The 10,770-nt window shown below is 39.3% G+C and overlaps 5 protein-coding genes across 7 annotated transcripts; 2 read left to right on the top strand and 3 right to left on the bottom strand.

Annotated features, from left to right (window-relative positions):
* Positions 1–103: 103 nt before the first annotated feature.
* On the bottom strand, positions 104–1,715 carry LOC105691915 (probable DNA-directed RNA polymerase III subunit RPC6). Its single transcript, XM_012410735.3, has 5 exons — positions 1,578–1,715; positions 1,245–1,329; positions 532–1,150; positions 276–437; positions 104–217 (listed from the first exon to the last, which is right to left on the bottom strand). Exons 2-5 carry the CDS (start codon positions 1,322–1,324, stop codon positions 143–145), a joined length of 936 nt encoding a protein of 311 aa, XP_012266158.2. The 5' UTR covers positions 1,325–1,329; positions 1,578–1,715; the 3' UTR covers positions 104–142.
* On the top strand, positions 1,330–2,253 carry LOC105691918. The gene is made up of 3 exons (XM_012410737.3): positions 1,330–1,450; positions 1,567–1,664; positions 1,737–2,253. The coding sequence occupies exons 2-3, from the start codon at positions 1,584–1,586 to the stop codon at positions 2,112–2,114; spliced, it is 459 nt and encodes a 152-aa protein (XP_012266160.2). The 5' UTR covers positions 1,330–1,450; positions 1,567–1,583; the 3' UTR covers positions 2,115–2,253.
* On the bottom strand, positions 2,172–4,201 carry LOC105691914 (26S proteasome regulatory subunit 4). Its single transcript, XM_012410734.3, has 5 exons — positions 4,060–4,201; positions 3,249–3,810; positions 2,795–3,181; positions 2,481–2,716; positions 2,172–2,400 (listed from the first exon to the last, which is right to left on the bottom strand). Exons 1-5 carry the CDS (start codon positions 4,060–4,062, stop codon positions 2,266–2,268), a joined length of 1,323 nt encoding a protein of 440 aa, XP_012266157.1. The 5' UTR covers positions 4,063–4,201; the 3' UTR covers positions 2,172–2,265.
* Positions 4,202–4,228: 27 nt separating this feature from the next.
* Positions 4,229–5,638, top strand: LOC105691917 (calcineurin B homologous protein 1). Its single transcript, XM_012410736.3, has 4 exons — positions 4,229–4,440; positions 4,555–4,818; positions 4,934–5,027; positions 5,114–5,638. Exons 1-4 carry the CDS (start codon positions 4,374–4,376, stop codon positions 5,256–5,258), a joined length of 570 nt encoding a protein of 189 aa, XP_012266159.1. The 5' UTR covers positions 4,229–4,373; the 3' UTR covers positions 5,259–5,638.
* A 67-nt stretch (positions 5,639–5,705) lies between these two features.
* Positions 5,706–10,032, bottom strand: LOC105691913 (protein transport protein Sec23A). Of its 3 annotated transcripts, none has more exons than XM_048651993.1 (10): positions 9,899–10,032; positions 8,923–9,539; positions 8,605–8,854; positions 7,819–8,469; positions 7,579–7,732; positions 7,346–7,497; positions 7,093–7,267; positions 6,606–6,827; positions 6,387–6,407; positions 5,706–6,064 (listed from the first exon to the last, which is right to left on the bottom strand). In XM_048651993.1, the coding sequence occupies exons 2-10, from the start codon at positions 9,533–9,535 to the stop codon at positions 5,975–5,977; spliced, it is 2,328 nt and encodes a 775-aa protein (XP_048507950.1). In that variant the 5' UTR covers positions 9,536–9,539; positions 9,899–10,032; the 3' UTR covers positions 5,706–5,974. The 3 variants fall into 3 exon arrangements, with proteins under 3 accessions (XP_048507950.1, XP_048507949.1, XP_012266156.1); XM_048651992.1 differs by having other exon boundaries at positions 9,780–9,935; XM_012410733.3 differs by lacking the exon at positions 6,387–6,407 and having other exon boundaries at positions 9,780–9,933.
* Positions 10,033–10,770: the final 738 nt, after the last annotated feature.

Here is a 10,770-nt window from a genome sequence, read left to right as displayed (position 1 = left end):
TCAAACAGCCCAAGAAAAACTTGGCGTAATTGTTTTGGGCTTTCCATTTGTCAACCATCGATAGCTTTACAAGTGATGACTAGCAGATAAAGTGATAAATGTATAAATATGATGCCTTGTTTTATTGATACACATTTTGAAATTATTCCAACCATTCCTTGATGTACTGACACTTCTTAGGTGTTATATCTCCGATATCGCAGCAATTCTTTCTCACCTAAATGAAAACAGCATAAGGTAATTGCAAGTTAGAACTATTTTTGCATTCAACTCACCGGACAAACACCACAAGGTGTGCTGATCAATCCTGGAGGACTGAGCAAGGGTTCCACTGCTCGATATAGGTTGTTACCATCACTTGACAGGGTTCTTTCTACTTTGCCATCGTAGATTAAGGTGTTCAAGATCATTTCCAAATCCTCAATGGAGAGTTTTACCTGTAGGATGAAAATAGATCGTTGGGTTGTCAAATTCTACATCCAGTTTTTTAGATTCACTAGAGACATGTGATGTAAAAAAAAGAAGTCAAACCTTGCTTATTCCTAGATCAGAAATAAACTTCCAAACTTCTTTGGACGAAGCAAAGGCTATATTACGAGCAGCAATTGGACCGCCCCTACAATTCTTTGTAGTTTCATTGCGCTGTTCCAAAAATCTGAAACATTGTTGGTTCAAAACATCCACAAATTCGGCTTCAAAGTCTTGATCCTGATACCATGCACCTCCAGTTACAGATCTGTCTGGCTCTAAGTTGTATAACATATAAACCTTCTTTTTGCTCGCAGCAACAGATTTCACTGCCTTTATGAACTTTTTAGTTTCAAGACTCTTTAAAATCTTATTCAATTGTGTAGGCATGAGGTTGGATTTAAATCTAATATCGCGAATCCATATCCCCTTGTTTCCAGCTTCTTCAATGATATTGTAAACCACTTTCTCTTCATTGTCAGCTCCTTTTACTGATTTAGTTTTGTTTGGATCCTTCAAACGATAGAGCAGAGTCCCTCCTTGCTTGAATAAATCGAAGTATCCCTGAGTCAGGAGCTTATTTATGGTTGCTGCTTTCTGTGCCGGTTCAAGACCAGGAATTTCAGCTGTAATATCTTTATCAGATATTCCCTTGGGTTTTGCTTGAGCCAACGAAATAATTCTGAAACCAAACACATTTTCATGTCAGTTGCAAATCTTCAAGAATTTTAGGAATGCATCGACATAAATATCAATATTTTTTTATATCGTCATACTTTTGCTCTGTTATGTCTGGGACTTCACTTTCGATAGAGCTGATTTCTTGTTCACCAGAAAATTCACCCTGGCCTTCCATTTCTCCTACTCCACAAAGATCCAAGTTATTTAATCTTCATTATTATTTACCCGTCACAATCGAACCTAGCCTATAAATGATCACCGCAAGATTCCCAGCAATCTAGTGCGTATTCCGAAATATACCGTAAGTACTGCGAGTTTCCCTTGTTCCCTTCTTGCACCCGTTCATTTGCTTATCTATCTATCTCTCCTTGACACGAACTTGCCGTACTTCAAGTATATTTCGGAATGCACCCCTAGAATCAACTAACCTAAGCATGGAGCACGATGATGATGTTTACCACACCACAGAACTCGCTCAGAAAAATTGGAACCGCGTCATAAATGTAGCTGCCACGGTAAGATTATTTGCTGAATACTTTCAGTCAAGTAAAGATGTACAATTATTCGATAATGATCGATTTATTCAGGCTGGGTACAGGGAAGGGATAGAAACAGGAAAGCAGTCGGTTTTCCAAGAGGGTTTCGACATCGGATATGAAGAGGCTTTTCAAACTGCATTCGCATTAGGAAGGTATAAAGGCCTTGCAATCGCAATGGCTGGAAGTCATCAAAGTCAGTTTCATATTGACAATATACTGGAACAAACTCGGCACGGTGCTTGTCAGATTTGCATTGCCGAATCGAAAAAGAACAGATGTGACGAGGAAGAGTTTGTAGAACCTCCACTACAAAAAGTCAGAGATGCGCAAAGAAAATATTCCATGAAGATATTGGGGGCCTTGGAGGAAATGTTTGACACACCTCTCCGAGAACTAGGAAGGCAATTGGATGATATCCGATTGTAGCTCTACATTTTTTGGAGAAAGTGGGCTACTTGTGGATGGTATCATGAACGGACGTTACTCGGTTTACCGAAATTTTATTCATTCAAATCTCGTGGGTTTTTTTATATCACGATAAATAAAAAATACATGTGAACATGAATGACAGATTATCTTATAAATATAATCCTTCAGGGGAACCCTCCTTCTTACGATACAGCACACTTTCCTTTGATTTTTTGAAATCATCACTGGTTACTTTCATGCGACGTTCTCGCAGAGCCATTAGACCAGCCTCAGTGCAAATCGCCTGCACAGAAAATTAAAAATTACGTTAGGTAACATGAACACAAGCAACATGAAGTAAAACATAGTCAACAGAGCCAAGACCTTTATATCTGCGCCAGAGAGATCATCTTTTGCCATAATGAGATCTGCTAGATTCACATCTGGTGCTAAAGTCATTCTACTCGTGTGAATGCTAAATATTCTCCTCTTAGTTTTCTCATCTGGAAGCGGGAACTCGATTTTCCTGTCAATACGCCCAGGTCGGATTAATGCCGGGTCCAGAGTCTCAATTCTATTAGTGGCCATGACCACCTTGACATCACCACGACTATCGAAACCTACAGATATTGATCACAATGAATATTCCACCTATACACCAAAGATTTAAAAATATTTATAGTTCTATGCGTGTTTACCATCGAGCTGATTAAGCAGCTCAAGCATAGTGCGTTGGATTTCTCTCTCTCCTCCACTATTGCTGTCGTATCGCTTAGTTCCAACTGCATCAATTTCGTCTATAAATACTATGGATGGTGCATGCTCTTCAGCTACTCTAAACAACTCTCGAACGAGCTTTGGACCATCTCCTAGATACTTCTGAATCAGCTCTGAACCAACCACACGCAAGAAAGTAGCTGAAGTTTGATTAGCCACAGCTTTAGCCAGCAGAGTTTTACCAGTCCCAGGCAAACCATAGAGTATCACACCCTTCGGAGGCTTGATTCCCATTTCCTCATAGTATTCTGGATGTGTCAGAGGTAACTCGACAGATTCTTTGATTTCCTGAATTTGTGTATCCAGACCTAAAAGAATGATATCAATTAGAAGTGATGAAAAGATATGCAGTTTCTAGTTTGTCTAGATTCTCACCTCCGATATCCGCATACGTTTCTTGAGGTGCTTTTTCCAGCTTCATCACAGTTACCATAGGGTCTGTATCATCTCCAAGAACACCAACAACTGCATGAACTTTGTGATTCAACAGAACGGAGCACCCTGGTTCGAGTTGATCTTTATCAACAAATGATAATATGGACACATAATGTTCTGATCCCACAGAGGTAGAAACAATAGCATGGTTGTCGTCTATTATTTCCTCCAATGTTCCCACAGACATGGGTGTCCCTCTCAGATCGTCGACCTTAGATCTTTCCTCCTCATTCTTTTCTTCTTGAGGCTTGAGTCGTTCTTGATTCCTAATAAATTCCTCTTCCATTAGAAGGTAATCTTTAATTCGCTCATATTTTAGAAGCTTCAGACGACATCTGGTGTGCGGAGTAACTTGCGGTAGCTTTGTCGCAGCATCTGGCCCCTTTGTACGCCGCTTCTTCTTACCTACTCGCGTAGGGATTGGAGGTTCGTACTTCTTCTTTTTGTCTTTGTCATCTTTCTTGTCTCCACCCGTACCTCCTGTGCCTGATTGATTCTGCCCCTAAATTTGAAATTGTAGAAGATTGGGTAATTCAATTAGAGTGAACAAACGTTGCTCTATAAAGTATTGTTAAATACTCGTTGAATAGACTACAGGTGAACCTATAAAATGTTATGTTTGCATTTGATAAAACTCTGATAAAATATCAATACAAAGTACCGGCGTTTATGAGTTGAGTAGGAGTACAAGAAACAAAATTTGATTATTCTACAAAAATAATGATAATTCAGGAGGAGGAACAGTACTTACCATTTAACTTGAACGACTGACACCAGAAAATCACAAAGTCATCAATTGAGATGGATGAATGTAGACGAATATGGTTCGCAACAAAGACGTTGTTGAAGTAGAACAGCTTACCAACTGCCGAGCAAAAAACTTCTAGTTGGGAAGTTTGACGGAAGCATAGGTATGTCTGTGGGATTGGTTCATAACCAATGATATGTCAAATTCAATTGAACTTTGATCCGTATAATCGTTGAGCGAACTGAGTCTAAATAACTTTATAAAACGTGCTCGGTAATTTCAGAAGAACTTAAATTAACGGGGGGCATTGAACAAATATGGGAAACCGATCAAGCCTTCTTCTACGAGAGGAGGAAATTGCACAAATTCAAGATGCCACTGGCTGTAAGCGTTGAGATAAATTTGGAACATAGTCTAATGTACACATCAGTAAAAAGTGCTTAACATTTTGCTACATTATTTCGTAGAATTAATAATTTCGGGTTTCTATTATTGCAGTCACACCGAATCAAATTGAAAGGTTGTACAGTAGATTCACAAGTTTGGATCGAGGGGATTGTGGTACATTAAGCCGTGAAGATTTCCTCAGGATACCTGAGCTAGCAATCAATCCTCTTGGTGATAGAATCGTCAATGCATTCTTTGAAGAAGGAGGCAGTGACAGAGTAAACTTCCTGCAATTCATGCAAGTCTTGGCCCATTTTAGGCCGATCAAAAAGAATAGTCCAAATCGACTGAACTCAAGGCAAGAAAAATTGAAATGTAAGTATTCTGTCGTCAGCACCAGTGATCGCCAGTCTGGTAAATTCAAGATCAGGATTCTTGACTTTCAAACCACTTCAATAAAAAAAATTTAATGTGATGTATCGTCTTCCAGTTGCCTTCAGAATGTATGATCTGGATAATGATGATTTGATATCAAAAGAAGAACTGTTAGCTATCTTACATATGATGGTGGGAGCCAACATAAGGTAATAATCAGTTGTACAATTTATAGCTGTTGCCTTTCCTCAAAATTTCTTTGTTAGTTAACAATGATAAATTGCTCATATTGCAGCGAGGAACAGTTGACCAGCATCGCAGAGAGGACCATAGTAGAAGCTGATGAAAATGGGGATGGTATGATTTCTTTTGAAGAGTTTTCTAAAGCATTAGAAAGAACAGATGTCGAACAAAAAATGTCCATACGGTTTCTAAGTTAGGAATACTACTCTGGAATAGTGACGAGCTACAACTTTTTAATTTAATTCAATATGTTAATATAATAGATGAAACCTTGGACAACAGCTACCATTTTCCAAAATCTCCATTCGGTGAGATTGTACAAGTGTTAGTTACTTTCTTGGTCTAAAATATGTTCGTGTGAACTATTAGGAAAGAGTTATATCACAGCCTTTGGAATACAAGTAAATTCGAGTGAGATGTAGGCAACGTAGATATTTACCAAAAGCACCTGATCAATGTAAATTAGCGCTCACTTTTTTTAGCATACAATTCAGGGTAATTTAATTTATTTTATAATTTTTTTTTTTTTTTTTTTTTTTGTGAGAGTAATTCAATAAATAACATTCTCATAACTCAACGACGTCCCTTTATCGATCTTATAGAGTAACCCGACCTCCGGAATGTTGCGAAGTGATAAATAATTATTATTAGTAACATACATGATAATATATTCAGAATTCACACATGTTCTTCCATTTACAGTTCACGCCAGCGACACAAGGTACAAAGTTGTTGGCATAGTTGCATAATAATCACTCATTTACAGAAAAATTAAATGCACTGTGACGCACTCGTGAATGGTAGAGTTCATAAACTGATACACTTACGAGCCACAGTTCCATAAGCTAACCAATTATAATTTATATTCAATATAAAAGGAATTTTTTCTCAACTAATCCTATCCGTTCTGAGTCTACGCAGTGGAGGATACCGCCAATTTTTTCAAGTGCTCCATAAATACTTGAAGGCTGACATCGTCCGTTAGAACCGGTGCTCCGCTTTCCTAAAATTGAGTCAATTGAAATTAGTCAAATTGTACCTGGAATACTAACCCCAGTTTATTCAAAAGTAATTGAGAGTATATGCAGTGTTAACCAGCACCAAGCATATTCTACTATGGGAAAAAAAAAACAATGGATAGTCATGATCGTTTAGGTGGTTGTGATATAGTTTCTCATCAAGGTATAGCAATTGATATTTTAAAACGAACGTCCACAGTGAAAAATAAGCGATTGCAATATCTCCCAAACTCTCGAGTAGAAGTATTTGCACAGAGAAGGGATAAATTACAAGGGGGGAAACTAAAAATGGTAAAAACAACACACCCCGCTGGGCATCGGCATCCCCTGGATCACAGGATTCACGGCGACATAAAAACGATTTATCTTCGTTACAAATACTGAATATAGATTTCACATAATAGCGTAACAACTAGCAGGAGATTACTCAGTTGGTGAATTTTCATGTCTTAGTTTGATCGGATCAACATAAAGTTAACATGAAAGGTGAACATCAATCATTAAATAGATATTGTAGGCACTTACCGCTCCGTAAGCATACATATTGTTGTGTGTTTGACTGGGGTTCACTTTGCTGAGAAGGAACCGCGCTTGAGAACCGCCCTGCTCAGTATCAATATACCGAGGAGCTGGAAATCTTCCCGCTAAAATTTCAGCAGCATCATCCACAGGGGCAGCGAGTAGTTGTCGGAAATTTTCGTACTCTGGTAGCTCCTGGTACTTGAGCTGGCGCCATTGAGCTATTGTCTGAAATTGAAAATTAAATTTATCTACCTATCGAAACGATCGAATCTTCACCAATCTTTCACTTTTCAGAGCAACAAATCGGTTTTAACTGAATCAGAATCTGCAAGCTAAATTGATCAATCTATAAAATTAGTCGAGTTATTGCCAATTTATCGCTCTGAAATGCGAAAAAGTTTAAATATCGCAAATAAAATTATTTGTAGCTAGATGTAATCAACGGATTCAGTCAAACTTCAATTATCTATGGTAAAAAAGTGAGACTTACTTCTCCATGGAATATAAGGATCTGGAAGAAGGTATCCATGAGAAGAATCCTGTCTGGTTGTATAGATGAAGTGTCTAAGAGGACTGGCTCTGGAGGACCTCCAAATCCATAACTGTACAAGATGGGCTGCACCATGATGAGGGAGTTCGTTAAATCTTCTCTCATAAGCATATGCCTGCCGAATCAGAATCCATGATATTAGTTTCTAATAGCACAGAATTGTTTGGCTACAATGAAGATTGTATAAACTAACCTGTAGAAGCTAGTCTCGTCGGGTGAATTGTTGAAAACTTGCAGGAACTGGGATCTCCTGAGATGATACATGAACTGAGGATATAGAGAGAAGTTCTCTGCCAACCTGAAGCTGTTAGGATCATCTTTCGCGTATTCCCCGAATTTTTGGCACTGACAACACAAATGTACTACAGATGTAATCTTATTTCTAAGGAATAATTAAATAAATCTGATATAGTCCAAAGTACATACAAGTCGGATGAGCATTCTATCCACCCATCTAAGAACGTCGGGGCCATCGTCGGTTTCGGCTCTGAATACTGCGAGCCGAGACATGAGAACGGCAGCTGCCTCTTGATCAAAACCTGCGCTTACGTGATGCAAAGATGTAGACGCGTCAGCCCAGCTAGAGAAAAGTATGCAATACTGAGCATATTTGAAATAGAAATGAGAAAATTGCAAGAATATGATAAGCTCTGTCAGTAAACTAACTTTCTGGCAATAGTGGTAACTCTGATTCTTCTCTGTCCACTACTATGCTGATACTGAGTGATGAATTGAATGCATCCTCTTCCTCCTTGAGGAATAGGTGCAGCATGTTGATTAACTACTTCGAAGAAAATAGCCGTTGTGGTCGAAGGATTGAGAGAGCAGAACTTCCACTGGCAAGTGCCACCCAAGCCAACTTCTTGCTCACCCACGCTGGGTCCTTTAACACCAAGGGAAACACATGGGCCAATTGCACCGGACACCTTAATTTCCCTCGAGGTTTTAACTTCTAATGTTGCATTAAATGCCATTTTCAAATCCCCTGTTGGATCCTTGGAGAATACGCGTTGAAACGTTTGCTTGAAAAGGGAAGAGTTGAAGGAATCTCCCATAACCATGTGACCTCCTGTAGAGTTACAGCATTGTCGCATTTCAAGCAAGCCGGTCTGATCCAAGGCACAAGAATAAATATCAATGATATGTCCATTAGCTGCTGCACGCGTAGCTAAGCTATCGTAGTGTTTTGTCGCCTTTTTCATGTGCTTTGCATTATCCTTGTGAATATCGTGATGGGATCGGATCGGCTGACGCAAATCATCTGTGACGACTTGACCTGGACCTTGACTGCATAGGCCACCAACGAACAGCAAGATCCTACAGGAATAATATAACTCAAATTATTTGCAGAACCAATTCATGGTCGACAATGGGTGTTTAATAATTGGATCAAAGACTTGATTTTTTAGACACTATTGGAATTGTTTAGCATATCGATCATCGCAATCTAACCTTGCTCCTGTGTTTGCGTAACTAGCTTCCAACAGGCCAGTTGCAACGGCAAGAGCAACACCAGTTGATCTCAAAGGTCGTTTACCAGGACCTACTGGCCAAGGATCCTTCTGCAGCTCCCCTAACAAATCCGTCAAGCTCATATCGCATTTATGGACAGGCTGTAGGAATTTATTTGCTGGAGAGACAGGCTGACCCCCTGGAACTCTTTGTTGATTGGGATTCTGACCAGGAACAGGTCTTCCAATACCTAAACATAGACACGAATCAAATATGATGTCTTACAATTTGACAGCATACAAAATCCTGGCAACTTACCCAACATATCTTGAACCTGTTTAGGCTGCAGATCCTTGGTCCCTCGAAAGACGTAACTTTTACTACATCCATCACAACCGAGCTCGTGAACCTGCACCATTTTTCCAAATGTAATTAATCCGATGAGCGCATTTGGTGGGAGAAGAGACAGAGACATTTGTAGTGAGTCCTTCAAAGCGCCAAGTTCTTCTTCATCGAGGCAAGTGTCGACTACTAGTAAAAAAATTGGTGGAAGGCACTGCGCCCTGGTAATTGTATATTCAATGGTGGAAAACATTGGTATCAACTCGGCAGGTTGATGCTGCTCCGAAATGGCTGCATATTGCGGAGGAAATGGGTTTCTTTGGAAGCAAAAGTTGCAAACCCAGAGCTTGGCACGGTAATCTACTTGACAAAGTGGATTCAGAATCGCCCTGCATGTTGACCTTGTGCAGAGAACTGGATCGTACTGTATAGGAGGCAAATCAAGGCGTTCCTTGATCGGCTGGTAAAGAGTTCCAAGAGGAACTACTAGCCGTGTAGCTTCGATCCGGGATGATGGCCAGACGTTCCATGTGAACCTGACTCCATCACGATCTTCATTTTGCTGGATGAACTCTTCGTACGTTGTCATTTCACTAATTGAGAGAAAGTAACAGAAATAATATGACACTTAGGATACACACTTTAAGGATTAAAACTACTCTGACAGAAGTAGACTTCGCTTGGTATATTTATAGTCCATTTATTTAGAATTAGGAGATGACTCGCTTGAAGTTGGAGGGTTCATAGAGCACCTCGTTATTCTCTTATAGCTTGTAGACAAGGTGTCAAAGCAATCAGTTACAGTACCAAGTAGGTTATGCTGATAAACTCACCCGACAGCTATACTAATTAAGTTGACGAAAGTGAAATTTCAGGCGTCAATTTTATCCAAAGAGATTCACTCGTTCTGAGACACAATTAATTCATAATTATTTAAATAAATGTGGAGTACCTCAAACTAGGAAAGCCACCCGCCTGGCTACCGTCATTTCAAGCCACGTCACTAAAGATTTGTAGGCTCCTGCGGCGGCAAGGGTACTATGTCTATTACTGTCAAAGAAGTGCTGTCCTCAAGTACAAATCTGAGAACTAACTGTGTCGCAGGGCGGGCATAAAGCTATTTGAAAAATTCGATATGATTTGATCTAGGTATATGCATTCGTGAATTAGGCAAGCCAAGCGTTGACTGAAGTATCAATGTTCAGTCAACGAGCCAAGTAGGTTCTTAAAAATATAGAAAATATTATACACCGATCCAGGTACTTCAAAAATCCGGTACTAAACGTGAGTACTTATCTGTTCTTGCTATGCATACGTAAATTTGTATTTTTATAGAAAAGGTATAGGCGGATTTCATTGCGAAAGTATCTAAAGTTGAACCCAGTTATTCGCGCTTCGGAATAACGGGCCAAGAGAAGCGTCAATGTTGTAGGTTTTTCCCAGCAGTAGACAAGAATGGGAAGAAGCCGGCATTAAATTCAAATGGAATGGTTTGCAAAGAATATCTGTCTATAAAGTATGAAAATTTATACTTATCGCAGTCAATGTGAATGAAAAAGATAGCAGTGTATCATTTAGCAGTAGATGCTCACAATCTGTCTTTGGAATCCGATGCTAAATACATTCAATAAGACTGTCATCTTTAGGCTCCACTACGTCAAATTGCAAAGTTCTTTGTCAGAGAAAAAAAGTTCCAAATTTCTATAGGCAACATCGTTAGTAGCCAACTGTAACTTGATAGCATCATCCGCACTATTAAATATCGTTGCAAAGTAGTATACTGCATTGGTAGCCATGTACGCCTAAATCTACTTTCTCCGCAGT

The sequence above is a fragment of the Athalia rosae genome, chromosome 3 (assembly GCF_917208135.1).
Source record: "Athalia rosae chromosome 3, iyAthRosa1.1, whole genome shotgun sequence".
In the NCBI taxonomy this organism is placed as follows: domain Eukaryota; kingdom Metazoa; phylum Arthropoda; class Insecta; order Hymenoptera; family Athaliidae; genus Athalia; species Athalia rosae.
This window is presented reverse-complemented; position numbering and strand designations above follow the sequence as displayed.